The sequence below is a fragment of the Nothoprocta perdicaria genome, unplaced genomic scaffold, assembly GCF_003342845.1.
Source record: "Nothoprocta perdicaria isolate Ctin4 unplaced genomic scaffold, notPer1 scaffold_196, whole genome shotgun sequence".
Lineage (NCBI taxonomy): Eukaryota > Metazoa > Chordata > Aves > Tinamiformes > Tinamidae > Nothoprocta > Nothoprocta perdicaria.
This window is the reverse complement of record NW_020455160.1, coordinates 701637-728525: the sequence shown is the minus strand read 5'-3', so window position 1 is coordinate 728525 and position 26889 is coordinate 701637. Positions and strand designations below refer to the sequence as shown.

At 59.8% G+C, this 26889-nt stretch overlaps 1 protein-coding gene across 1 annotated transcript in view; it reads left to right on the top strand.

Moving 5' to 3' along the window:
- CHD6 (chromodomain helicase DNA binding protein 6) overlaps positions 1 to 26354 on the top strand; it is a gene marked incomplete at its 5' end in the record, with an annotated part of 41720 nt that extends 15366 nt beyond the window's left edge. Inside the window, 18 exons of the mRNA XM_026037320.1 lie at positions 289 to 399; positions 1795 to 1997; positions 2395 to 2594; positions 6696 to 6855; positions 7650 to 7739; positions 8552 to 8655; positions 9001 to 9130; positions 9392 to 9452; positions 9700 to 9757; positions 10367 to 10586; positions 12423 to 12631; positions 13915 to 15474; positions 16004 to 16152; positions 16846 to 17043; positions 17597 to 18043; positions 18937 to 19131; positions 19968 to 20087; positions 23112 to 26354. Of these exons, the coding sequence (XP_025893105.1) occupies positions 289 to 399; positions 1795 to 1997; positions 2395 to 2594; positions 6696 to 6855; positions 7650 to 7739; positions 8552 to 8655; positions 9001 to 9130; positions 9392 to 9452; positions 9700 to 9757; positions 10367 to 10586; positions 12423 to 12631; positions 13915 to 15474; positions 16004 to 16152; positions 16846 to 17043; positions 17597 to 18043; positions 18937 to 19131; positions 19968 to 20087; positions 23112 to 24002 (5106 nt within the window). The remainder of the gene's footprint in view (positions 1 to 288; positions 400 to 1794; positions 1998 to 2394; positions 2595 to 6695; positions 6856 to 7649; positions 7740 to 8551; positions 8656 to 9000; positions 9131 to 9391; positions 9453 to 9699; positions 9758 to 10366; positions 10587 to 12422; positions 12632 to 13914; positions 15475 to 16003; positions 16153 to 16845; positions 17044 to 17596; positions 18044 to 18936; positions 19132 to 19967; positions 20088 to 23111) is intronic.
- Positions 26355 to 26889: the final 535 nt, after the last annotated feature.

Here is a 26889-nt window from a genome sequence, read left to right as displayed (position 1 = left end):
CAGCACTGTGCCGCACTTCCCAGACAGTGCCAGGAGCACAGGTCCTCGGGCGCCCCTCTGCTTGCAGGGGCACAGCCCAGGCTCCGTTTCGAGGAGGCAGAAGGACATGGAGGAGGTGGGCTCAGCTCCCTTAAGCAGAGAGTCCGTTGGCGTGTGTCACCACGGGGTGTGATGCTGCCTGGCAGAGAGCCCCTCCACCCTTCACAGAAGTGCTGGGGGGTCTGCGAGGAAGCACAGCTGAAGGGTGGGCTGCAAGCTAGAGGTTCCTTGCTCTTCTTTCTTTCCCAGGCCAGCTTTGTAGCATCAGGAAACAGAACTGACATTTCCTTAGATGACCCCAACTTCTGGCAGAAGTGGGCGAAGATAGCAGAGCTGGACACCGATGCCAAGAACGAGAAGGTAAGATGCAGCTCCCGCTGTGCTCGTGTGCTCTGCAGCGGACCTGACCCCAGCCCGGCACCATCCTCCTCCTCCCATCCTCCAGAGTGCAGCTGCGGGGCTTCTGCTGCAGAGCAGCTGCTGCTCAGCTCATCAAGTACTGTGTTTCCACGAGACACTGCCCTGGAAGGTTGGCCCAGAACGGCTGGCCAAGCCCCTGTTGCCCTGAAGCCACATTTTGGATGTGTCTGCCTGGCAGGTTCTGGGGCGCTGGGGATGAGGGGGCCAACAGGTCTGTGCTGCAGCTGCTCCCAAGCCTGGTGAGGTGGGAACTGGCCCCAGCTGCGCGTGGTGTCTGCGGCTGCGGTCGCAGCCCCTCTCCCTGCTCTCGGGCCAGTGATGGAGCGAGGGATGGAGCCCGTTGCCGTGTCCACGCAGGATGGGGGCAGGTGGTTGGTACATGGATGCTCTTAGAGTCTTCCCTGCTGCTCTCCCTGGGAAATCAGCTCCTTCCCAGCCGTTCCTGTGCAGAAACGTGGTAGCCGGAACCCTGGGAGGCTGGGGCTTGGCTTCAGCTGATCTGCCAGCGTTGCCCACGTGTCCCTGGGCAGCATCTCCCGGGAGCAGCGCCCTTCTTCGCAGCCCCTGAAGGCTACTGAAGGAGCCCGCTGGGAGGGCACGGACCTGGCAGGGGCCTGAGGGGAGGCGGGCGCCTCGCTGCCTGCCTGGGCGCGGATGGGGCTGCTCCGTGCGCCCGGAGCGGAGCGGCGCCTGCGCGGCCCGGCCCAGCTCCGCACAGCAGCGGGAGGGCGGCCTGGCGGCTCCGCAGAGGCTGTTGCCTGAGCAGGGATAGCAGGAGGTGGGTGTTTGCGCGCCCATCCCAACGTGCTTCAAAGCTGCACGGGGTTAGAGGGCTCGGTGATGGTTCTGGGTGCATCCAGCAGCAGTGAGGGGAGAAGAGGCACGTCCATGCCAGTGAATTCTCCTGCACCTTCTCCATAGCTGGTGTCTTGTTCCAGGGCCACGTACCTCTCTTGGGCACAGAAATTGCCCTGTGTCCTGCAGGGTGCTCGGTGGGGGCCTTGCTGGGTGGGCTGGGCTTTGCAAGCTGAATCCTCCATCCCTGGCTGGAACCGGAGCCTGCGGTTGTTCGGGCAGGCTGTTGAGCTGGACAGGAATCTCCTCGTGGTTGCACACAAAGCTGCACACAGCTGAGGAGGAGCAGGTGGCCTTAGGGCATCCTTAACTGGGGCAAGGTGTTAACTGCGCGGGGTTGGCCAGCAGCAAAGCGGGTGCTGGACGTAGTCCTGGCCTGGAGGGACGGGCAGAGCTGGGAGGGCAGCCCCTGTGCCCCGAAGCAGAGGCCGTGTCTGCCCTCACGCAAGCGTGTTCCCCTTTTCCCTGTGTCCCTCGCAGGAGAGCTTGGTCATTGACAGGCCCCGGGTGCGGAAGCAGACCAAACACTACAACTCCTTCGAGGAGGACGAGCTGATGGAGTTCTCCGAGCTGGACAGTGACTCTGATGAGCGGCCCACGCGCTCGCGGCGCTTCAACGAGAAGACGCGGCGGTACCTGCGGGCCGAGTGCTTCCGCGTGGAGAAAAACCTGCTCATATTCGGGTGGGTCTCACCTCCCCGAGCAGCCTGCCCGTGGCCTCCAGCTCCCCGCGCACGCCGGGCACCGCCTTCCTCAGTCCCTCGCGGGCGATGGCAGCCCCAAGCAGTGTCCCCTCCCCTCCACAGTGACTTCTGTGGTGGGACTTGCCCTGTTTGGCCCAGAGGGGACACCTGGGCTGGGACGAGAACATGGACAGGCAGCAATGAGGGCTCCCACATCCTGCTCCTACGTCTGCCATGGTCCATCCTAAGCAGACCTCTCCCTTCTCCGGGCTCTCCTAATGCAGGGGCAGAACAACCCCTGTCCGTGGGGACCCATGTTAGGGCTATGGCTTCGTGCCAGGAAGGCACTGGAGGTGTCTCTGGTTGCTCAGAAGCATTCACTGTGTTTGTGTTCCAGCTGGGGACGCTGGAAAGATATCCTGACCCACGGGCGGTTCAAGTGGCATCTGAATGAGAAGGACATGGAGATGATTTGTCGGGCCTTGCTGGTCTACTGTGTGAAGCACTACAAAGGGGATGAGAAGATTAAGAGTTTTATCTGGGACCTCATCACGCCGACAAAGGACGGACAGAACCAGGCCCTGCAGAATCACTCAGGTATTGGGTGTTCTCTCTGCCATTGCACTGCTACTGGTGGCGAGTGCCGCTGCGGCGGCGCGGGCACCTCCTCAGCGCGGGGCAGCTGCCAGCCTCCACAGCCCCTCAGAGGCTGCCGAGCAGGGAGGGTGGTGCCCAGTGCCTCTGTGGCCAGACCCGGTGCAGAGGAAGCCTCTTGGGGGGAGCAGCGATGGAGCCAGCTCTTCAGTGGGTGCTGCTAATCCCTGTCTGGGCTGGAGATGCCCTCAGGGCTCCCAGCACAGCGCAGTGTGGGGCAGCGAGTCGTGGAGGCGGCTGCCGCGTGAGCATCCTCGATGCGACAGGTGCGAGGGTCGCGTGCAGGGGCCGGGCTGGTCCCCAGGGTGCTCCTTGTTCGGGAACGCTGCTGCGCAGCCCTGGCCCTAAAGCAGAGGCGGCCGCTGCTGTCGCGCTGCTCGGGGCGTTGCTGTGCGGGACGCTGCCCGGGGGCAGCCCGAGCAGGGAGCCCGCCCTGGGCAGCCGGCTCAGCTTGGGCCTCCGCTCACGCTGCTGCCTGCTCTGCAGTGCCTGCCCTGGTGGGCAGAGAGGCCCCGCTGCTGGTTTGTCCCCAAACCCCCCAGCGCAGAGCCCTGCCGGGGTGGCGCAGGCTCCCCCTGCCTCCTAAACCCAGCAGAAACCTCTGCCTGTGGCTGCCTGTGTCCTGGTAAACACTGTTTCCCACCTGTGGGAAGTGTAATGCCCCACCAATTGCCCCATCTGTGGAGTTTTTAATTCCATGGGCGCTGTGTTTGGCCGAGGCTTCTCGTGTCCCCTTGGCTTTTGAGCGGGGCCTCCCCGAGCCGGCCCCAGCCCCGCAGTCCCGCTGGCCTCTGTGGCTCCGCGTTGGCCCTGGGGCACTGCACGGCCTGCGCTGCAGCACGTGCTCTCTGGGCTCTCCCTGGGAGCTGCAGCAGGGCAGCAAACGCAGCCACGCTGCAAACAGCATCGCACAGCCTGTGATGGCACAAGAGCAGAGCCGCTGGTGTCCAGGCCAGCGGGAGGGCTGCGGCCTGGGCCCCGTGGCGCTGCCCCGTGGCGCTGCCCCATGGCACTGCCAGCTCTGCCCGAGGGAACGGGGCAGCCTGAGGCGGCCGGCTCGGAGCCGCGGCCGTGCGCGCCGCGCGGCTCCATCAGCACCGCTCGCAAGGTGAGTGCCGGCGGGGCTGGGGCTCTGCCCCTGCTCTGGGCGCCGGCAGCGGGGCTGCAAGCCCAGGTGACAGAGCGTACGAGGGGCTCCTTCCAGGTGGCCCCATGGACGGCGTGGGGCACAAGACTCTCGGCTGCTGTCACTGAGCCCCACGAGCATCCCGTGCGTTGCTTGTGTCTAGAATACCACCGTTCAGTCTCAAGACCCAACATAACCATTTCCTGCTGTCTGGAAACGTCTGCCTTGCTTTACAGCACCAGGTCTCAGCATGTCGCCTTCAGCGGCCGCTTCGGTCGCTGCCTCCCGCTCTTGCGGCTCAGCCCTGCTCGGAAACGCAGCGGGGCTCTCCTTGAGAGCCCGGTGGCAACGCAACAAGGGTAAGCAACCAATTGGCTGACACGAGTGGGCTTGACCGAGATAAAGCCAAGTAAGGAACAAGCGGCGGTTTCGGTGGAGGGTCAGTAATGCTTTAATGCAAGAGCAGCACTAAAATTGCCAAATTTGGGTATTTAGCAGAAGGAAGCAGCCAGCAGCTCCTCCACCAGCATGGCTTCTCCCAGCTGTGAAACCACCTGCGGTCCTGGCCAGAATGGACAGCGAAACCATCAAACTAACCTCAGGATGCGGATGCGAGCGGAGAGGCTGCTGGTGCGGAGCAGCCTCGCGGCCCTGCCTGGCCCAGCAAGGAGGGTGAGGTGCCCCGTGTGTCTTCAGGGAGCTCCAGGAATGCCGGCCGTGCAGAAGGCAGCAGGACCTGCGAGACCTCGGCTTGTGCGTCCTGGCGACTCTCCTTTCTCAGTCCCAGTTCCACTCAAGTGTGTGACTACGAACGGGTGAGCAGAGCCAGCCCGCCTCAGAGCTTTGGTCTAATCCATGTGATCCACCCCATCCTGCCAGAGGCTGAACGTTAGCACAGAGCTCACAAGACCAAGCGAGCCCGGAGATACAAGTCCCGGTGACCACTGCTGGTCCCAAGCTGTCCCCTGGGCTGGAGTCCTTTTGCTACCGTGGAGCTGCAGGCATGAGGAGGGTGTTGAGATCACGGCAGCGCTGTCCATTCTACCCAGGTGTTGAAGAGCAGATGAAGGGGCAGAACTGCCAAGCCTCTTCTTCCCAGACATAGGTCGGTTCTTCACAGACGCGTGGCGGAGCAGGAGTGTCTGCCCACGTGGGTGGCTAATCTCACTCAGAAGACTCCAAGCAATAGTGACCCCACTAGGAGTCATTTCCACGTTCCACTGTGAACTCGCGTCTTATTTCAAGGTTGGAAGTGTGTTTAATTCTCAGCTCCAGCCGCTGGAGGTCATTTTACCTTTCTGAGCAAGATACAACAGCATTCCTTTTCCATTCAGCATCTCTGCCAAGTGTAACCAGCCCCTGCAGTGAGTGGTTCCCACACAGTCTTCTTCATGTCGCAAAGAACAGGGAACAATCCTTAAACATCATCAAGATTTTTTCCAGCCTTTGACCGCTTTGGAGCTTCTTGTTTGAACTTTTTCCCCAATTTGCTGGCCAAACTGGCCATGGTGCCCAGGCTCTGTGGAGAGCTGTGCCCACGATCATGGTCCCTTTCATGCTTCTCTTTGATATTTTATACCTCCTCAAAGGGGTCAACCCTGTCTATCTGGGCTTAGCCTAGTACTGTGGGCTCGTAGTGATACAGTTCCTGTGGTGATCCCCAAGTTCTTCTTGGAGATAATGTCCCACGCTCTGGGTTTAGCCCATGTGCTTCATTTACACATCCCTCACCTGAACTGGCAGTAGTGAAAGACACCGAAAGCTCTTTGAGATGTGTCAGTTCTGACCTGTCCATGACATGTCCATCTCGTGTCATGCACGTTTAAACACAAATAGCATGCCATGTTTAAATAGAGTTCTGCTCATCATTTTTATCAGCCAGTTCTGTAATCTCATTAAGAAGATAGAAGGCTGTTTTAATAAGGCTGTTTGCCTGCTGCTGTGGTGCTGAATTACATCTGAGCTACCACTTCTACACCGACAGAAGGAGCCTTTCCGCGACTTAGCCCGGCTTGAGTCTTATCGGAGCCTTGCCCTTCCAGCCCGTTGGCAGTCGCGTTGCAGTGCGCAGCCGCGCTCCGCTCACGGGCACGGCACCTCCGAGCGCGGCGCCTTCCCACCTTCCCACCGCTGCGGCAGGACGCGCGGCAAGAGCCGCGGCAGGCAGAGCATGTGCACCGAGCCCCTGGAATTGTCTCCTCTGGGTGCCAGGTCTGCGGGCAGAGGAGAAGCCTTGGCATGTCGGCACGGAGGTGCGGGGTGAAGGCGCCGCGGGACTCGCGCTGGATCCGCAGGAGTTTGGACGGCCTGCACGGCCTCGGTGCTGCTCGGGGCTAAAGGAAAAGGTGCGGGGCGCTGGGGCTGCCGAGGCGCAGCCCACTGTCATCACAGCCTGCTGTCGCCGCAGCCCGCTGTCGCTGCCCCGGGGCAGCGGAGCTGCGCGGCTGCCGTGCGCGCCGCCGGGTTCCTTGGCCTGTGCAAGGGTCCCCGGGGGCTGCCACTGGAGCCCGCCCGGCGCCTGCAGGGCTGCAAAGGGCCCGCGAGCAGGGCCCGAAGCAGGCGCAGGGTGAGCGCCCGCCGCGGGGAAGGTGTCGAGCCGCGCTCCTCGTGCAGCAGGGCCGGCCCTGCCTTTCCTGGCCCTCCGGCTGGCTCTGTGTTGTGGGCAGTGCAGCCCGGCCGGCGCCCCAGGCCTGCCCCAGAGCGCAGCGGCGAGGGGCGCGTCCCCCACAGCCCGTGCTCGGCGGGGCCGGGCTCGCAGCCCGCTGGGAGCGGCTGCACACGCGGCACTGCCCTGGCCCCCCGCTCTGCACGAGGGGGCTCTGCAGGCGCCCCCGCTCCGCTGCCCTGCCCAGCCACGGCGGCGCCCGCCCTGCGCCCGCCCGGCCCACCGTGCTCATGTGCCCCACTTGCTCCCACAGGTTTGTCAGCCCCGGTGCCCAGAGGCAGGAAGGGCAAGAAGACGAAGAACCAGATGCTGCTCCCTGAGCTCAAGAACGCGGACTGGCTTGCCACGTGCAACCCTGAGGTCGTCCTGCATGACGACAGCTACAAGAAGCACCTCAAACAGCACTGCAACAAGTGAGGACAGGAGCCCACGGCAGCGCACGGAGCTGTGGCCGCTGTGTGTGGGGTTGGGGGCCTGCAGCATGGAGAGGGGTCACATCGGGAAGGGCCCCCAGCCCGGGCAGGGTTCTCACTGACCGGGTATCTTCCACATTTGGTACAATGGCATCTCTAAGCCAGTGGCTGAGCTGCAGCCATCTGTCCTCCAGCTTCCTTTGTTCCCAGCCCAATGCAGCTCCATGCTCTGCCTGAATCTTAATCCCAGCCCTGCCTCCTTGGAGCAGGTCTCATCTTGGCTCCACGGAGCGTTTTGAGCTGCCTGTGTTGGCAGCAGCTGAAAGTCTGTGCAGCGGGTGGAGCCAGTGAGAGCTGCAGAGCTGCCATGCAAAGGGTGGCACTGACTGCTGTGCCGAGACGTCCCTGAGAGGCTGATAGGAGAGCAGCTAATCCAGAGCTGCTGCCCGCAGGGTGCCAAGCCTAGCCCGACTCCCCTCGCCACGGGGTCCGTGCCCGCCCTATGGGTCCACACGCGGTGAGAGGCAGAGGCAGCAGGAGGCACGTTCTGAGCACCAAGCACCCGCCTGCAGCACCCCGAGAGGACAGGCGCCTGCGTGTGACCCCGGTGCCCGTTCTGTGAGGGGACAGATGCCATGGAGGACATGGGTGTTCCATGGGCTGGGAAACGCAGAGAGGTTTCCCTGGCTTTGCTGGCCCTAGATGCTCCCTCGCAAGGCGTGAGTGAGGGGTGTCGAGCCAGGTCCCGAGCGCTCTGTGCTAGTGCGTGGTGTTGTCTCTGCTCCCCGCGACAGGGTCCTGCTGCGCGTGCGAATGCTCTACTACCTGAAAGCTGAGGTGCTGGGGGAGGCGGCGGACAAAGCCTTCGAGGGCACCCCTGCCAGGTAGGGCGCGCGCGGCGAGCCCCTGTTGCTGCTCCTGGAGGCGGTGGCAGCACCCGGACGGTGTCACAGCTGCCCCAGCTGCCTCTGGCTTCACAGCAGCCCCGAGCGGGTCGGGCTCCGTGCTCAAATCCCCAGTTTTGCCCAAGGAAAGCGTCCCTCGGTGGCACCTCGGCCTGAGCCGGGGTCAGGCAGCAGCGGTGCAGAGGGCACGCGGGGAGGCACCGCAGCCCGCAGGGAAAGGCTCCGCGGGAATGGGAACCCCTGTGAGCCAGCACGGGAGCCTGCTGGGACGGTGCCAGCTCCACAGCTGCACGTCCTGGGGCAGAGCAGCCCCGTTCTCTGGCACACGGTCCCTTCCCCACACTGAGGACAGGGGAACCGACAGGCTGTCAATGCCATTGAGCCCGACGGCCACCAAGTCCCGACTTCTTGCAAGGAATCAGCTCTCAGTGTGAGGGAGAAGTGCAGTCCGCTGAGCTTCGTTTCCCAGGACGGGCTGCTGCCTTCCCTGAGCTGGGCTCGTGGTTTACACCAGCCCAGCTCCGTCAGCGGGAGTCCTCTCAGAGGACGTGCTGTAGCCCACCCATCAGACCAGGTTCTTCTGAACCAGCGGGTTTGAGGAGGGTTTCTCCCATGGGTGCTACTGGAATCTGAGAAGAGCTACCTGGCACTGCTCCCGAGGGAGGAGGAGAGGGGCCGCGCAGTGTCCGTGCGGGGAGGCGGGGGCAGGCCGGGCCGCGGTGCCGGCGGCGGCTGCCGCCTCCGCTGCCCTCGTGCAGCCGGCAGCGGCTCTCACACCCTGTCCCCTGCAGGGAGCTGGACGTACTGCTGCCGGACATCGACTACGTGGAGATCCCAGTGGACTGGTGGAATGCCGAGGCGGATAAATCCCTTCTCATCGGAGTGTTCAAGCACGGTACGTAGCCCTCCTCGTGGGGCGGACGCTGTGCGAGGCAGGTGGGGCAGGCACCCCGGTGCTGGGTCTCTGACCTGCAGCTCCCAGCAGCCAAAGGGTCTCTCATTGCCCACCCCGTAGCCGGGGTTGCGCTCTGCGATGGGAAGCTCGACACTCGCCTGGGCACCGGGGCTGCAGGCCAGTTAGATCCGTTGTGGAAGGTGTTCTGGCTTTCAGGGGATCAGAATTGCACTCAGAGGGACAGAGAGCAGGCAGAGCCGTGTCCCCCGGAGCAAGAGGTCGGTCTAAACCGGGCCCAGGGCTGGTGCCTCTTCCTCCTTTCTGATGGCACGCGGCCGTTGGCAGGTTACGAGAGGTACAACGCGATGCGCGCGGACCCGGCGCTGTGCTTCCTGGAGAAGGTGGGCATGCCCGATGAGAAGCTGCTGTCGGCAGAGCAGGGCACCGGCGACGGGGCCCAGGACGCGGCCGAGAGGTGGGCAGGGCACGGGGGGCACTGGGGCCGGCGGTCGCAGGGAGGGCCGCGGGAGGGAGAGGGAAGCAGCCTGAGTGCGGGTGAGAGCAGCAGGCCCTGGGCAGGGCGCACCGGGTGGCACTGGCTCCTGGCGCAGGGCCACGGGGCAGCCGCCTCGTGCGCCCGGGCGCCTGTTCTGTGCTCCGAGCGCCCGTTCTCTGCCCTGTCTGGTGGGCGCGGGCACAGCTGCCGCTGCTGGGACTAACTTGCTCTCTTACCCAGGGGGAGCCTGGAGAAGGAAGAGAACGGTGGAGAAAAACTGGAGGGGCTGCCGAAGCAGGAGGTGAGCAGGGTTCTGCCTCGTGGAGAACGGACATGGAACGAGAGCCGAGAGCTGCCGGGGTCTGGGTGTCACCATAAGCATCAGGAGCCCTTGGCAAGGGGCCATGAGTGTCCCCAGAGAAATGGTCCCCAGGGCAATGGTCCCCAGGGCAATGAGAGCAGGGCCCGGCCTGGCGCTGAGAGCTGGGGCGGGCGGCGTTGGGCGCTCTGCCCAGTCTGATGGATCCTCTGATGGCTTCTTTCTGCAGGACGTGGTGGCCACTGGGGCGGGCGAGGCCAGCGAGAAGCGGGACGAGCCAGCGGCAGGTGAGGCCGGCGAGGCCACCATCCCTGTCCATGCATTGGCACACGGCTCCGCAGGGCTGGGGGGGACGGCAGAGGCGGCGGGCCCCCCTGCCCAGCCCCAATGCCCAGGCAGCGTCCCCTGAACAACAGGGGTCCCCGGTGGCCTTAAGTGGGTGCCCAGCTCTTCTGAGGCATAGGGAGGCCAGGGAGCCCCCGGGGCTTCCAGCCTGACTCTTCTCTAGCACAGAGAGGCCAGGGAGCCCCCGGGTCCTCCAGCCAGGCCTCGATCTGGCTGGCAGGTCCACAGAGCCGGGCCAGGGACCAGGGGCAGTCCTGGGGGCTGCTGTCCTAGGTGCGGTCTGGCCCACAGTGCGTTTTCCTACCCCGATCTTGGCCTCTGGGTCTTCTCCAAGGAAGCCCAGACCTGGTGTGGCTCTGAGACAGCAGCTTGGGGGATGCAGAAGCCCAGGGGTGCTCGGGCCAGCCCTTCGCTCCCAGAATTTCTTCCGTAGAGCTCCCTATGGGAAGGGTAGGGCAGGAGAGCACTCTGGCAGGGGGATGCACCGGGATGCGGGAGCCTGTGGCTGTGCAGTGTGAGTTACATACTAATGTCCTTGCTGATGTTTGAAGCCCAGGATGGCTCCGACTCAGACAGATCCTGCTGGCCTGTCTCGTCTGCCCTCACAGCCCGGCTGCGCAGGCTCGTCACCGTCTACCAGCGCTGCAACCGCAAAGAGCTGCCTCCGCGCGCCGACCTGCTGGTGCCCGGGGGCCATGGATACTGGCTGCAGGACGAGATGTTCCGGAGAGCCTCCGAGATGGACTCGGCAAACAAAGAAATGCAGAAGAGGTAACAGAGTGGCCGCACACCGCGGGTGCCTGGTGTAGCCCTGTGGACTGGCTGCAATTCCTGCGTCCCGGCATTTATCCAGGAAGCCCCGCGACAGCTGGGGGGTTCCTTGCGGGACGCAGAAGGGCCACCAGCCTCCCCCTCTCTCCCGTGCCCAGGAAGGACCCACCGTGTCCTTGGGCCTCCATGTGTAGCTTTTGGGTAGCAGCTGGTAACAGCTTGAAAGGAAGAAGCCCAAGGGAACAAATTGAGCGTCTTCTGGACCAAATCCAGCATCTGCTGGGCCAAGGGTTGTCCTCCAGCACCGGGGATGCTGCTGAGCCATGGCATGTGCCAGAGCCAGGCCACGCGGCGCGTGGGGGTGATGGATGAGCGCTGTCACAACCGGCATGTGCAGCTTTTCCAGGCCTCGGGAGCTGGGAGGGGCCCGTGGCAGCAGATGGCAGCGCGCTCCCAGCTTCAGCATCCCAGGGCGTGGGGAATGGCAGGAGGCAGGACGGGGCAGCTCCGGCGGTTCAGCTCCGTGTTGAATGAAGGCTCCCCTTGCGCTCAGTCAGGGCGCATCGCTGCTGCTCGCAGCTGCTTGTGCCAGGGCAGCGCTCCCCCTCACAATGGGGTCCCTGGCCCAGCTCAGTGACCTCCCTCCTCCCGTCCCCGCAGTGCTTCCAGTTGTGCTGCCTCCTCTCTGAGCTGGGGGTGTCGGAGACAGGGCCATGCGGGCACAACAAAACATCCCGGCATATCCTGCTCTTCCCCCCACGGCCCCTTCCTTTTCCTGTGTGTGTGGTCTCCTTGCAGGGCTGGTTCCCACTAGGCTTATTCCCAGCGGCCTTCAGTTCTAAGTATTTAAGCAAGCTCCTCTTTGGGCTCCTTCTGGTCAGTGATTTTTGATTAACTTCTTGTTATTTGCTCTCCTCTTTGGAATGAAGTATCGCTGCAGAGGACTCCTTGGGGAGTCGGGCGGGAATGGTAGATCTGAGGGTATTTTAGTCAGTGTGGGAGCGCTGTGGGTGCCGTTAGCCTGTCTGGTCTCCCGGGATGTGTCACAGCTGCTTGCTAACATTAGGCAGGGAACTGCTGTTCACAGGAGCTCAAATTGGACTTTCTTTCTCACACGGCGCCCATATGCCCTCGCCGTGACCAGGTCCTGCTCTTCCTGTGCCTCTTCCTGTGTAGCCTCATCCCTCTTGTCCAGCCTGCCTTTCAGGACCCTCTTTGCCCAGCCTGCTCTTTTCCGCCTCTGCCCTGGATGGTTCCATCGAGTCATCCCCGTGTTCCCTCACGACGGGAAAGCTCAGAGGCTGAGGCAAGGTTAAAATTAGGGTGTAAGAGTGCTGTAAGACAGAGCCCGCGTCACTAGGGCTGCTCTCCTTTTTTGGGGAGAGCGCTTACCCCAAGAGTCCTGCTCACTCCTGTCTGTAGGGGTGGCCTGGCTTCTGCTGTTAGGACTCTTAAGGCAATTAACCCTGCTCCTGCCTCACCTCCCACGCAGGCTGGTTGCAAACTCTCTGTGAAGGGACCCTCCTTCCTGGCATGGAGCCTTCCCGTGGAGGTGATGAGAGCAAGCTGACTTGAAGGAAGCAGTTGGTGAAGTAGCCCAGCACCCCTCTAGGTTCTCCTGGAGGCCCTGGCCCATAGCTGAGCGTTGGGTTGAGCGAGCCGAGAGCCCGTGGCTCTTCCTCGCTGTGCGCCGCGGGACGAGCGGTGTGTGCTCGTGGTGCTCCCCGCCTCGGCGCGGCCCTGCCGGCTGCCCGCGCGCGCGGCGCTCGCCACGCCAGGGCGCGAGGCCGAGCCCAGCGGCCTCACTGCGCTGTGTGTCTGCCTCCTGCCTCTCAGGTGGACCAGGAGAGAACAGGCAGATTTCTACCGCACTGTCTCCTCCTTTGGGGTCGTCTATGACCAGGAGAAGAAGATCTTTGACTGGGCCCAGTTCCGAGCCATCTCTCGACTGGAGAAGAAGACAGACGAGAGCCTAGAAAAGTATTACTACAGCTTCGTGGCCATGTGCAAGAACGTCTGTGGTCTCCCACCGTGGAAAGACGATGGTGAGTTGAAAAGACATGGCCTGGAGTGGTGGTAGCAGCAGGTCCATGTAGCCGTGGGCCAGAAATGGCCCAGCTGCTCTGGAGGAACGGGAGAGCCAGGGAGCAGGCTGAAGGCTGGAGGGGGCCGTGGGAGCGAGCCAGGCGCGTGGCTGCCTGCCCCGTGCTGCGGCCGACCGGGGCCTGCACAGGGAGCATGCGGCAAGGAGGGACGCGCCGAGGCCACGGCCTCGCAGGAGCCACCTGCATTCTGCCGTGCCACAGGTGACATAGTAGGGGCATAATGGAGATGAGGAGGAGTTCGCAGGTTTGCCAGCACTCACATCTCCTGCCTAGCAGAGCAGGGGACTGCATGGACAGTCTGTTGTGCTGGTTCCCTCCCAAACACCTTTTGCATGGGCTGGACAGAGTCCACGTGTCACCTGTGCTGTGGCCCTAGCTAACTGAGAAGCTCTTTACAGGAAAAAGGGAGCCTGAACCCACTGGAGAACGCTTAGGAAAGCCTGGCCAACACAGCAGGCATCTCTTTTCTAGGGGTGCCCTGTAAAGCCCCAGAGCACTGGCCCCGTGCAGGTGATGGTAGGTGAAAAGCTGTTTGGCAACTATTTAAACACAAAATTATTTGCTTTTAGCAATAGCAGAAAGGATCTCATCTTAAATATGGCTGGAGGTCTGGTCTGAGGCGCAGTTCCTTAGAGGCACGTGTTAATGTCTCAGGTGTGGACTAGCTGTTCCTCATCCAGGAGCTGTGTGAGCTGAGGGCCCCCCATTCACGAGAAGCTGCTGAGGGGCTGCCAGGGGCTCGTGGCCCAGGGAGCTGCTCAGCTGGCAGGTCTATGCAGCTCCCAGCCTCTGGGACCAACAGAGCAGAGCTCAGGCAGGACCCTGACACCCTCTGCAAGCAGCTGCTGCTCTTGGTGCATCTGATAAAGTCGGGGGTTTCCTCCACTGTGGCCCGTTGTTGGCCAAGGCCCGGGGGGAAGCAGTGGCCTGAGAAGTGGCGCCTACAGGCACTTCCTCACAAGCAGCCCGAGCAGAAGTGAAGTGCCCTGAGCAACCCCTGCTGGTCCTGGTGCGGAGACCTGAGCAAACCCAGGCCTTGCCCGGGTGTTACTGCATTGCACATCCATGTCCAGCCTGCGTTGTCAGCACTAGGTGGGATTTCTGTGTCGCCTGTGGGTGTCCTCAGGTGCTGGCCCCGCGGGGACAGGCGCTGCGCGGCAGCGAGGCCGTCACCCTGCTCTGCATGTGCCGTAACAGCGCCTTGGCTTCCCTGTGCGCTGCAGGTCCCCCAGACCCGGACATCTACGTGGAGCCCATCACGGAGGAGCGCGCCGCCAGGACCCTGTACCGCATTGAGCTGCTGCGCAAGGTGCGCGAGCAGGTGCTCAAGTGTCCCCAGCTCCACGAGCGACTCAAGCTGTGCCGGCCAAGCCTCTACCTGCCTGTGTGGTGGGAGTGTGGCAAGCACGATCGGGACTTGCTCATCGGCACCGCCAAGCACGGCCTCAACCGCACGGACTACTACATCATGAACGACCCCCAGCTGTCTTTTCTAGATGCCTACAGGAACTATGCGCAACACAAAAGAACAGGGATCCCAGGCCCGGAAACCCTGTGCTGCCTCTACCAGACTAACTCCAAACTTTACAGTTCCCCTCTCTATAGCCAGGTGGACCAAACTTGCGAACCCCTGGAGAGCGAAGCTGGGAGCCAGATCAAGGCAGAACACGTGGAGAGCACCATGTCCCAAGCTGGGGGCAGCCCACCGGATGCAGGCTGTGAAACGTTCCTGTCCAACGTGCGGGACATGATGCCCAGCAGCTATGATGAGAGCTCCCTGCCGGACTCGCTCGTGTGCATGATGTGCGAGGACAAGGCCTGTAACAGCGAGCAGAGCTCCCTTGCCCGAGACAGCCCGGGCTGCGCAGAGGTGGGCAGCAGCGTGGCTAAGCTCCCGGAGGGCAGGCTGGAGAGGGACGAGGACCCAGGCAGCGACGCAGAGGTCCTGAGGGAGGCTTCCTTCCTAGACAGTTTGCAGGTGGGCTGTGAGCGAATAGATGCTCAGAGTGAAGAAGTGGAGCCTTCACCCTCTACTCCAGAAAGTGACCCCTCCAGGAGTGCCCCAGCAGAGCTCTGCGACGCCGTGCAGCAGAAGGGGGACCTGCCCAGCCAGGGGACAGCACTGCCTGACCACGGCACCGTGGAAGGGGTCATCGGCGTGGGGCTCTATGGTCCCAGTCTTCATAACTATGAAATAAAAGTTCCCCCTGAACAAAGGTTCATTAATTTGCTGCAGGAGAAAGGTGTGGAAGGAAAATCGGGGCCGAGTCAGAGCCACAGCGAGGAGGATGAGGAGGAAGAAGACGACGATGATAACTCTGAGGCAACAGCAGAGGTTCTGGAGGACGTGACTGGTCCAAGGAGCAGGGTCAGTCATGATGCCGAGACCAACGAACCTCGGAGTGAGGAGCGGAGCAGCGACCTCCCCACACCCGAGGACACTTGCCCGGAAGACGTGAATGGCACCAGAGAGGCCCTGGGGCCAGGCCCGCCGGAGGCGCCGGGGCAGCCTGCTCCAGGAGATGGGCAGCACCGTAGCCTGGAGGAGGAGAGCGCCCTGCAGCCCTCCCCGGGGCAGCCACGCAGCCACCTCTTCCAGCCTCCTGTGGAGCCCCAGGAAGCAGCGCCCGGCCAGGCCGGCGCGGAGGCCTGGGCTCGGGGGGCCGGGGGGCAGACTGGCTGCGGAGAGGCCCCGCGCCCCGAGCCCCTGCATGTGCACGTGCAGCAGGACAAGTGCGGGAGCAGAGAGGAGGAGGAGAAAGCCAGCAGCGGCCAGAGTCAAGGTACGGTCCTGGGAGGGAGCTCTGCTCCGGTGGGATGGGGAGGAGCCTCTGCCCCGCGCAGAGCTCAAGGCCCCGCTGCAGGAGCGGCCTTGGCTCCCCACCTCTGAGTGCGGCTGCTCTGGCTGATGTGGGTCGAGCAAAGGGCTGGCGCTTGCATTGCCCTGCGGGGCCTGCCAGGCACCTCGCCGAGCCCCACCGCCCTCCTGCCCCGGCTATGGCCGTGGGCTGCAGGACGCCCTTCCCTTCCTGGCACGAGGCCCTCGTTAGCAAGTGTCACTGGTGAAGGGACCGGGACTCTGGCTGTGCCGCTGGTGAAGGGACAGGGACCGCTGCAGTGCCAGCCTCATGAGCTGGCCCTCGCTGAGCAGCACGGATCCCCGCTGCGAGCCGGCAGTGCCGCGTTTCTCGGTGCCTCATTGGAGAATGGGACCCTTGGCGGAGCTGCTGGGTGTCCGCGGGGGAAGAAGAGGGAGCTGCTCCCGCCCCGGGAGGGCGAGCGAGGCAGGGAGCTGATGGTCTCTGTTCTTAGATGGGACAGACAAGTTCCTGGAGGAAGAGAGCAAGAGCTCTACATCTGTCCTGCATGGGGAGATCGACGACCTTCAGGATGCCCGTGCACCGACCATAGCCCAGCTTCTGCAGGAGAAGACACTTTACTCCTTCTCCGAGTGGCCTAAGGTAGCTTGAGAATTAACTCTGTTCATACTGCAGGAGTTGAGCAGCGAGGCGTGCCCAGCCCTGTCCCTCGCGCTCTGCCCACGCTCCCGTGGCTGCCATGGCTGGAGTGCCAGGGCGCTCTCCCCGAGTACCGGTGCCTGGACAGAACTGCCAAAGGGCATTGCCCTGCTGAATCGAGCCCACAAGGCTGGGTTCGTCCTTGATCCTAAGAGGATATGCATGAACTATAGTCCTAGCCTGCCTTTGCTATGGTCCTTTTGTGTCCTTGGCTTGCAAAGGAAGAAGTCCATATTTGTGAAAGATTTAGGACTTCCAAGCAGTCCTGGAGGCCAGAAACAAGTTATCTCCCTGAGTGGTCCAGTAGCCTCCCTTGTGACCCACTTCCTGGTCCTCCTTTCAGGATTTTGGTGTCAGAGTCCCATGGAGCTGGGTAGTAGGTGGGATTTTTGTTTGAGAGGGGTGTTTTGGGTCTTGTGGTACCAGCACTCAGCAGTGGTGCGTGGCTGAAGTGCTCGATGTGTCTCGGGCCCTGTGCTTCAGTCAGCCAAGCGGAGGCTGCCTCGATTGGCTTGTGTTTGTGCCACCCGCACGCGGTGGCTTGCACATGTCCCACTCCTCCTGTGTCTGTGTTGGAGCACGGCGGCTGAGGGAACTGCCACCATGGAAAATACCTCTGTCCCACTCTGCTTGCAGGACCGTGTGATCATCAGCCGCATTGACAACATCTGCCATGCCATCCTGAAGGGCAAGTGGCCTTCCTCCAGCCAGCAATTTGAGACCCAAAGCCTGATGAGCACCCCAGCACTTGCCAGCAATGCTGTTGGCAGGAGCAGCTTTGCTGAGTCGGAAGGCCCAGATCCCAGCTTCAACAACGGAGTGTTAATCTCACAGGTACGAAGCGGGAGGAGGCCCCTGGAGCACTGAGCACTCCTGGTGAACTCCCTTGGCTCTCTGCCCCTTGCCAGCCCTGCTTCCCTCCTGCAGGGAGGCCACTGCTCCCTGACGGTCCAGAGGCTGCAGAGGCGCTTCCAGAACTAGTGCTGGAGCTCCTGGCATGGTCAAAGAGTGGGAGGGCGACATGGGGACACTCTCCTGGTGCCCCAAATGCAGGGGCATAGGCACTGCCTGCTGAGCAGCTCTTGTCCTCTCTCTCTGTTGGGCACTGCACAGAGCCAGAAGCTTCTGGCCTGGGACAGCTGGTCCCTCAGCAACTAACAGAGCACCCTGAGCTCTGTCGCTACGGGGAGATCCCGGTCTGTGTGAGGGTGCCGCTGCACCCATTCCCGCTCACGCTGAGGTGTCATGGATTGAGGAAAAGGCACCTTCCTGCGGTGGAGGAGCATGAGTGCTACCCGCATGGGCCCGCTGTGTCGTGGTTGCATGAGCAGGTCCCGTGGCAATGCATCAGCAGCTGTAACCCTCTCTGTGGCTTTGTTGCACACAGGAAGGGTTCCTCGCCCCTGCCTTTGTGAAGGACGAGCGGAAGCACAGAAGGCCCTATGAATTCGAGCTGGAGAGAGATGCCAAGCAGAGGAGCCTGGAGCATTTAGCAGCAACCCACGTTCATCCACCTATTGTGCTGAATGGCTGGCGCGACTCAGCTGTGGATCTGTCCAGAGCCTCTGAGGGGTCCCCAGGAAATTCCTCTCCTTTTCCCTTGAACACAACCATGCCCAAACTGGGAACTGTGAACGCCCTCCAGGGCTCTCTGGGCATGGACTTGTCTGGCATCCTTCAGGCAGGGCTGATCCATCCTGTCACTGGGCAGATCGTCAACGGCAGCCTCCGAAGAGATGATGCTGCCATGAGGAGGAGACGGGGCAGGAGAAAAAATGTAGAAGGGATGGATCTCATCTTCTTGAAGGAGAGGCCTCTTCCAAGTAGGCTGCAGGTAGGTCGAGGCTTCCTGCTCTCACCTGGGCCCAGCGAGCCAGCACAGCTTTTCTCATGATCCAGCTCTCCCAACAGCATTTTATATTTTCATGGCCACAAGCTGAAACACAAGAAGTTCCGTCTCCAGGTGAGGAGGAACTTCTTTACTGTTAGGGTGACAGAGCAGTGGAACAGGCTGCCCAGGGAGGTTGTGGAGTCTCCTTCTCTGGAGGTCTTCAAAACCCGCCTGGATGCCACCCTGTGCCACATGCTCTAGGTGTGCCTGCTTGAGCAGGAAGGTTGGACTAGATGATCTGTAGAGGTCCCTTCCAACCTTAAATATTCTGAAATATTCTGAAATTTTAGCTTAAGTTACACTGACGTAGGCAGAAGTAGGTATTTCTGAAAGGAGGGAGCGAAGTCCTTGTTCTGTTTTGTGGCACTGGAGTGCTGGAGTCCTGCCAAGCACCAAGCAATGCAGGTGTCTCGGCTGGTGGTTCTCAGGTCAGCAAGCTTGAGGACAGTCCCTTGGAAGTTCCTCTCTCCCTCTGCGCTGGGATCCACCCAAGCAAGACGGGTCACTGGGCCAGTTGCTTTAGATCATCTCTAGCAGTGATCTGGGAGCTGCTCTAGTTCCTTCCTAGGTGAGGGCAGCCGCTGCAAAGCCCTTGGCGTGGGCCCTTGTCCCCAGGCCGCTTGTTCCTCCTGGCCGTGTTTCTGGGTGAGGTGCAGGAGCAGCTCGCAGCTCTCTGCCTGGGCTGCATGGCAGCACAACGCCCTGTCGGGTGGTGATTTCAGAAGCACGTGGATGAAGAGGGCAGCTTGGATGGTGCAGGGCTGTGGAGCTCCTTCTGTGGCTGCTGCTGCTTCCCTGCAGGCTGCTGCTGAGCTCTCCCTGTCCTCCCTCCACAGCAGGACGCTCAGGAGGACCAGGCGCAGCCTCCGCAGACCAGTCCCCTGCCAGACGGGCCGGGTGCTGCCCCCGCAGCGCCGCCGCCAGCGCCGGCCGCGCTCGGCCACGCCGACAAGGCCGTCCCGAATAAGAGTCTCCTGGACTGGCTCCGCCAGCAATCCGACTACACCCTCGAGGTTCCTGCTTTCGGCACGGTAAGGGGGGTCTTCAGCAGCGCGTGTGTGTGTGTTGTCCTGCGTGTTAGTCTTTCCTCTGGTTGCTCCTGAGCTCAGCTTTCTGTGTGGCAAAGGCCGAGCCCTTCCGCGCGCTGTGGCTCGCAGCGCCCGCCCGGGCTGGTGGCTTCTCGGAGCTGAGCACAGCTCGCCGTGCAGCAGTGAGGACGCTTGCTGAGCTGGGTGCTCCTGCCCCACGGGGGTGCCCAGCGCCTCTGGCTCTGGGCTGCAGCCCAGGGATCCAGCCGCCCACGCGGGCGCAGTTACTGCAGTGTCCTCCTGGAGGGCCAGGCTTGAGGAGCGGCAGGAAGACGGGAGCTGGGGTGTTCAAAGCCTGTGCGTGTGGTTTCATCTACCCCACGGAGTCATTCGGGAGGCAGAGTGCAGTGGGAGAAGCTGGGGTAAGAGTAAAGCAAAGCATGGGTGAGCTGAGAGAAACGAGTAGCTGTGGCAGACTGAGGGCACCCACAGAGCGCTGCTCTCTTTTGCAATCACAGCCAGCCTCCCCCTTTACAGGTGCATGTTAGGAATTTGGAGCAGTTTGCAGCCTTGGGATTGGAGGGGCATTAGATGGAGGCGGTGCAGTCAGTGTAAAAGCATGTTGATATCTGTGGAAATCAGCTGTGCTCGTGTGAAAACTGGCTCTGGGTCAGAGGTGATCTTGTGCTGCTCTGACTGCTCCTCGCCAGCTCTGCAGGGACCCCCATGTCACCTGGGTCGCTTGGGACATCACCTGTGCCCTTCTCCTGCAGGGTTTCTAGCCACGCAGCCCCACGAAGCCAGCCTGTCTCAGTAACATTGTCTTGTTTACACTGCAGAATTTTTCAGACAAGCCCAAGCAGAGGAGGCAGCGCTGCAAGGACCCCGCCAAACTGGACATCAGCTCACTCACAGGAGAGGAGCGGGTGCCTGTGGTGCATAAGGGTACCGGGCGGAGGGTAAGCAAAGGCGCATTCTGTTCCGTCCCCGCTGTCCTGAAACGTGAACCTGAGCTGGCCCGGGGGAAGATGTTAATCCAGAGAAGCATATGGCTATTCCAGGCTTTTGTCTGGAATATGCGTTGCTCTGCACTGGTAGAGACCTACCAACTTAAGTGACTTTCAATGGGGAGCAAGGAAGGTCCGAGTGTTGCCAGGTGCCAACGTACACAGGTCTCGCAGCAGCAAAGCAGTGGAGCCTTTGGCTTTAAAGCCACCGTCACCGTGGCCCTGGCTCTTTTTCTTGTTTCAGATTTAAAGTCACTGTAATATGGTAATATTTCCATGTGTCTCGGATGTCTTTGTTCCTCCTTACAAGGCACAGGAACATATACCGATACCCCTTCTGAGCACAGTATATGCGGTAAACGCATGGGGCTGAAATGCTTTCTCTTGCTTGTGGAAATAGGCTTACTAAAGAGCTAGAAACATTAGTTAGGGGCAGTGTATCCCCGGCACATTAACAGTGAGCAGGGATGTTTAGGGAAACTTTCCACCCAAGTTTCATTCTAAAACGCGCCTAGGAGAGCACAAGGCTAGAAGGTGATGTTAGAAGAAACAAACATGTCTAGAAACAAACAGTTAAAGAGGCTGGTTCGGCCACATCTGTGTTGCCCTATGCCACATGTGTGACAGCTTTGAACTTGATAGGTTTGTTCAGCTCTGAGCATGTCTCTTGTAAAAGCCCTCGCACCACCACCCTGTCCACGTGTTCGCAGGGAAAGCAAATGTGGGAGTTGGGACAGGCCTCAGAGGCTCCCTTTGCTCCCTGAGCGGTATCGCTGGAGGCAGCAGTTGTCCATGGAGAACCTGCAGCTCTAGGGACGTGCCAGGGGAGGTGCTGTCACCCTGGTCACCGCATGGGAGGGTGGCCAGTCCACAGCCGGAGCAGGGAAACAACGGCTCCCGCTCCCGCCTGACCGCGAGCTCCACGTCTCGCCTCGCCACTGTCCCTTCTCCCATGAAGGGGCTCCCGAAATGCCGGCCCTGCGGGGCGCACAGCGGCAGCCCCGTCCCGCAGCCGGTCGTGCCCTGCACCTAGGAGCGTGCCTGGGTGCCTGAGCGTGTTTGTGGTGGTACTTGGCGTCAATGGAGGTCATGGTTTTGCTGTGCTCTGTAGTCAGGGGGAGCCACGGCCCCAGCGCTGGAGGAGTCGCAGGGCGGCTCCATGCGCACCCGGGGCCGCCGCTGCAGCTGGCGGGGCTGACGTTGTTAAGCTCTCATGAGTCAGAGCTCTGGGGGCGACGCGTGTGGCGCCACCTCGCCCATGTGCCGCCGTCCGCAGCTGTGCCCAGAGAACGGCCTGCGGGCCCAGGGGAACCGGTCAGGCCACGGCCGTGCCCAGCGAGTGGCCTACGGGCCCGGGGAACCGGCCGGGCCATGGCCATGCCCGGTGAGCGGCCTGCGGGCCCAGGGGAACCGGTCAGGCCACGGCCGTGCCCAGCGAGTGGCCTGCGGGCCCAGGGAGACCAGCCGGGCCACGGCCGTGCCCAGCGAGCGGCCTGCAGGCCTAGGGGAGCCGGCCGGGCCATGGCGGGCGACATGCCCGGAGCATGGGCAGGAGGCAGGACAGGGTCGTGCACCGTCCCTGGAGGGGGTGCCCGGTATCAGAGCCTTCCTGGCAACACGGCTGCGAGCCTGGGGCTCGCCAGCAGTACCTGGGGCTTCCCTGTTGCTTACGCGAGACCCTCACAAGTCCCGGTGTGTAGAAGATCCCCGGAATGGCCCTTCTCCCTCCTGGGGCTACCATTCCCAGGCTCGTCCTTCTGGCCCCTTTCTCCTGCTCCTCACTTTTGCCGCGGTCCTTGTGGTCCTTTGTGCGATGCCCGTGTCGAACATGGGCTGGAGAGGAATCCGATGGCTTAGAAGTTTGTGCTGCTGTCAGACGGACTCGTGGTTAACGGTGGAAATTGCCGTGTCCTGTCCGAAATGCTGAGTTCTCCATCCGTGCCAGCGCCGCTGCCAGGTGTCACGAGCTTTGCTGCCAGGGCAGCCTCACGGGCGCTTTGCTCCTGGCCGTAGCCGTGTGCTCCTCACCACTCGCACACGCGTTTCGGGGGGGCCGTTAGCGCGGGCACCCTCAGGCCCCCTCAGCACCGGCTCTTGGCGGGTGCCCTCATCCCTACCCGGGCGGGCTCGCGCTGCCGGAGCCGGCGCCGGCAGAGCACCGGACGGGGGCACCGGGCAGGAGCACTGGGCAGGGGCACTGGGCAGGAGGCACCAGGCAGGCGGTGCTGCCACCCGGCGCTGCCACCACGCAGGGCGAACGTGCAGAGCCGCTCGGTCCCGCTTCCCACGTGCGCTGCGCGCGCCGGCGTGGGCAGCCTCTCGCCTCGCTCACCTGAGCCGCCTGTCCTGGTCAGCGGCAGCGCGCCAGGGCTGCGGCTTCGGGCCTCACGGAAGGCGTGCCAGCAACACTGAAATGTCTGAGAGGAGAACGCGGAAAAACTGCATTTGAAACTGCGCTGCGGAGCTGTCCCCTTGTTTCACGTAGCAAGGTGGTCTCACCCAGTCGTGTTCGTGTGGCTTTTGTCCCATATCTGCGTTTTCAGAATAAACTTGCTGGCGACTCGGTGGAGATCTGTCTGTGGCTTCCCCAAAGCAGCACGCACATGGTCTGCGTGTCGTCTCATGCAGCTTTGCTGCCGTGCAGAGCATTGCGGTGTGGCCCTTAACACCTAAAAGACGTGGGTTTTCGCTGTTGCTGAGGGTAGAAATGCTGCTGGGTTGGCGGTAGCTGTGGTGCCTGTGCCGCAGCGCTGCTCGTGTTCCCAAAGGGCTTGGTGTGCAGCAGGAGCTGAGGACTGGCACCCAGCGGAGCATCCCGTGGGAGAGCTCACGGAGCGCGTGCGCGGAGCCACGCGGGCCACGCTCGCTGAGCTGGCGCCGTCTGGGGCGCAGCTGGCCCGGGAACGGGAGAGCCAGACCTGGTCAGGTGCCAGAGTAACTGTCAGGCGTTTTCTCTTGTGTGTGTTTCGTTTTCAGGGATACTTGCCAGACAGTAAGTTCAATCGTATCCTAACTGAGCCCGTGCTCCGAGATGCGGGGCCGCGCCGGAGGGGGAGAAGGCCCAGAAACGACCTCATTAAAGGCCCTGGTGTCGTAGCAGATTCGTCTTCTGGAATGGGACCACTGTTCATGAATGGACTGATTGCTGGAATGGATCTGGTAGGACTCCAGAACATGAGAAACATGCAGGGGATCCCCCTGACGGGGCTGGTGGGGTTTCCCGCCGGCTTCGCGGCAGTGCCCGCCGGCGACGACGTGAAAGGCACCCTGAGCATGTTGCCCATGATGCTGCCGGGCATGGCCACCGTTCCGCAGATGTTCGGCGTGGGGGGACTGCTCAGCCCCCCCATGACAACCACGTGTTCTGCGACTGCTCCCGCGTCTCTGACAAGCACAACAAAAAGCGGCGCAGCAAACGCAGAGAAAGCTGCTGAGGACAAGCAGAGTAGCCAGGAGGCGAACAAAGAAACTCTCGCCGAAGATAAGCCCGGCCCTAGTTCCTTTTCTAATCAGACAGAATCCGCAATAACTACCAGTAGTCCTGTAGCTTTTAACCCGTTTCTTATCCCCGGGATGTCACCTGGACTGATCTATCCGTCGATGTTTCTCTCCCCCGGCATCGGCATGGCACTGCCGGGCATGCAGCAGGCCAGACATTCAGAGGCAGCAAACCTGGAAAGCCAGAAGCGCAAGAGAAAGAAGGTGAAAGGGGAAGCGGCGAATCCCGAGCCAGAGACTGTCTTGCCCTCCGAAAAGGAAGCGGCCAGCAGTGCAAACTGTACAGAGCAAACACCGCCTCCGTCGGCAGAGCCAGAGCAGGAGGTGCCAGCGGCGGCGCAGCCCAAGGAGGTGACTGACACCAATTAGAACTTTTGTTTCATTGGAAAGATTGTGGCTTGTAAGGTTCTTATCCCATGACTATTTGTTACTTACCCTCCCGCCCCCACTTCACCTTCATAAACCTGTGTTTCCATGAGTAATATTATCTACCTAATTCCCTGTACGAAAACTATGGTGACATGTTACATGTTAATAGTTGCAGGGTCTTGCCACTTTATTAGATAAACAGTGTTGTCTAGCTAGTATGGGAGGCACAGAATTTGCGTTCCGTTTTCCGGTTGTTCATCCCAGCCACCAATAGCGAATCCAGGACCTGGTCACCCCCGAAATCGCTCACGTGCGCGAGAAGGAAAAGAAGCAAAACACCGAGCAAGAGAAAAGTCTTTACCTTTGGTCTGATTCCGGACAAGGGTATTTCTTTCTCCGGCGACACTGAATGAAAAAGCCTGTATTTGGGGGTAAAAGCACAGCTATAGTAAGTGCTAATGTGTATTTTTGATTTAAAGTATTTCCCTATTTTATCATGGTTACTAGAACAGTAGTATAGACAGAAGTATATAATTAATGATTGAAAATGCATATATTCATTTCTTTGAAACAAAAAGGCATAACTGGTAGTGATATAATTTCTTTACCACCCCACCTCAAACTTTTGGAGACAAACTACGGTGAGTGAAAATATTATGTAGACACTATTTTGTATTTTTTAAAACCAAAGTTTGGTTTTCTGTTAAGTGGAGTTTTAGTTGCCCTTTCCTTGGTAGTTACAAGAACTTTTCAGCGCAGGCTGAAAATGTTTTGCACATCTTGCATGACTTTTATTGGGATTACTGTAGCTAGAGCTACCAGTTCCTTCCTCGTTCTGCTAGCGTTCAGTTCTCATCTATGGCGTTAGTTCTCATCTATGGCGTTAGACGTGCTGTAACGTTCCTTTTCCCAGCCGTGAACGGGCCACGCTGATTTTAATCAATGCTCTTATATGAACACTGAGGCTTTTTGAGTTTTCACATGTGGCAGCCCCGGCCCCGGAGCGCCGGCCTCTCCGCACACAAGGAGGAAGGTGCCGTTTCCCGCGGCCTCCGGCAAGGGCTGCCGAGGTTTGCAGAGCTGGAGGTTCTTCCTTTCTAGCGTTAGACTGTGAAGAGGTCGTCACGGTTGCTGCTTCTTCCCGTTCCTCCCTGGTCTCTTTGCTGTTGAGCGGTGTTGTGCAGTGCCGTGGCGCTGGGGCGGGCGTGCGGTGCCCGCGCTGCCGCCGGCGCCTCCGCGGGCGCTCGGGCTTCGCTTGGCCTCGTTCCTGTTTGCAGCTCTTGGTTTGAGACTTGAAATAAACCACACGCGGTGCAGCGGTGAGGCGGCAGGCGCTCGAGGGGCTCGCAAGTGTCCTAGCAATCAGCTTCACATTTGGTTGTCACAATTTACTGTATTTTTTACTTATTTTCTGTTACAGTTTTGCTAATTTATCAGATGGTCCAAATGTTTTGACATAACTATTTCAGTTTGCATTATTTATTTATGATGCTTTTTGTCATTGTCTTTTATACATTTGGGGTTATAAATTATGTACATGTTAAAATTAGCATCTCAAAGAAGTCTGTTACCCATGATCTTAAAAAAAAAGCAAAAAAAAAAAAGCATTTGGGGTTATATTTTTGTGGAATTTATTCCCACTTTTCTGGATTGGATGATTTTTCCTTTTCTTTCTTTTTAAAGTGTGTAACCAATCATAATGCACCTCCCCCGTAATTAAATGTGTTCTATTTAATAACATCCTTGTAGCATAGATACTGTATCACTGTCGACAGATTTCTTAGAAATGCTGCTATCTCTATTTAACTAACATTTTGTTCAGTTTTGCCTCCAGTGGAAGCAGAAAGGGTTTTTTCAGCTGTTAAATCCAAAATCAATATAATTTATTTATGTAAAAAAAAAAAAAAAAATCACATGATTGATATATTTTTGAACCTTTTAAGTACTAACTTTCTTTTTATTCAGTAGAAGAACATGTACTTGCCCTAAATCCTTAAAATACAAATGCTATAAAACTTCATATATCTTCAAAGCCTTACTGTGAATGGTTATAGCAATCTCTTCAGAGTCCATTTCTGGTACGGGATGGTTTTTCCAGAGTGACACTCATAAGGAACAGGGTTTAAAGTGAAATTTATTTAATTAGCCAGCATGCTCTATACCTTGTTCTTACTTATCGGACATGTATGTTAAGTCTCTGGGTGTTTAGGCTTCTCTTTGACTGCTATTTTGTGACCCTTTTGCAATCTGATATACTCTGTGGATTATTTAGACTGTAAGGCATAAGTGGCTTCTTATTATTTTCCATCGTATCCAAAACAAATGCCAAATTTTCACCCGTTTCCAAGGATTCTCACACAAACATACATCCTTCACCAAATGTGCTAACAAAAAAATAAACTGTCTGTGCTCTTGAACATGGATAAAAAGAAAAGGATTTAAAAGTCAGATTTTTATTTTTTTAATTTAGTGACTAGATGATGCTTATCTTTCAAACTTGGCGGAGCCTTGCTACAGATGTATATAATTTTTTTTCAGCAAATATATGTGAATGTTGAATTCACCTGACTCAGTGAGAAACGTTGCTTGCCTTTTTCTCAGCACGGGCGCCCCGCAAGCCGGCGAGGGCAGCGCTGCCGCCCGGCGTCCTCGGTGTCTCCATCCACGCCTTGTAAAGTGCCAGTAGGTGCCGAATAAATGCTTGTAACGAATCACAATGTAAGGATCTCCCTTGCTTTAGAAAAGCAGGCATTCAGTCAGGGGTTTTTTGGACAAATAAGTATCCTAAAAAAAAAGAAACTAAATGATTTAACTATTCCTTTCTTTATGCTCGAGGAAAGCCGATGAGCGGGTGCGGGTTTTTGCTTGCTCTCTCTGCCCTTGCGGA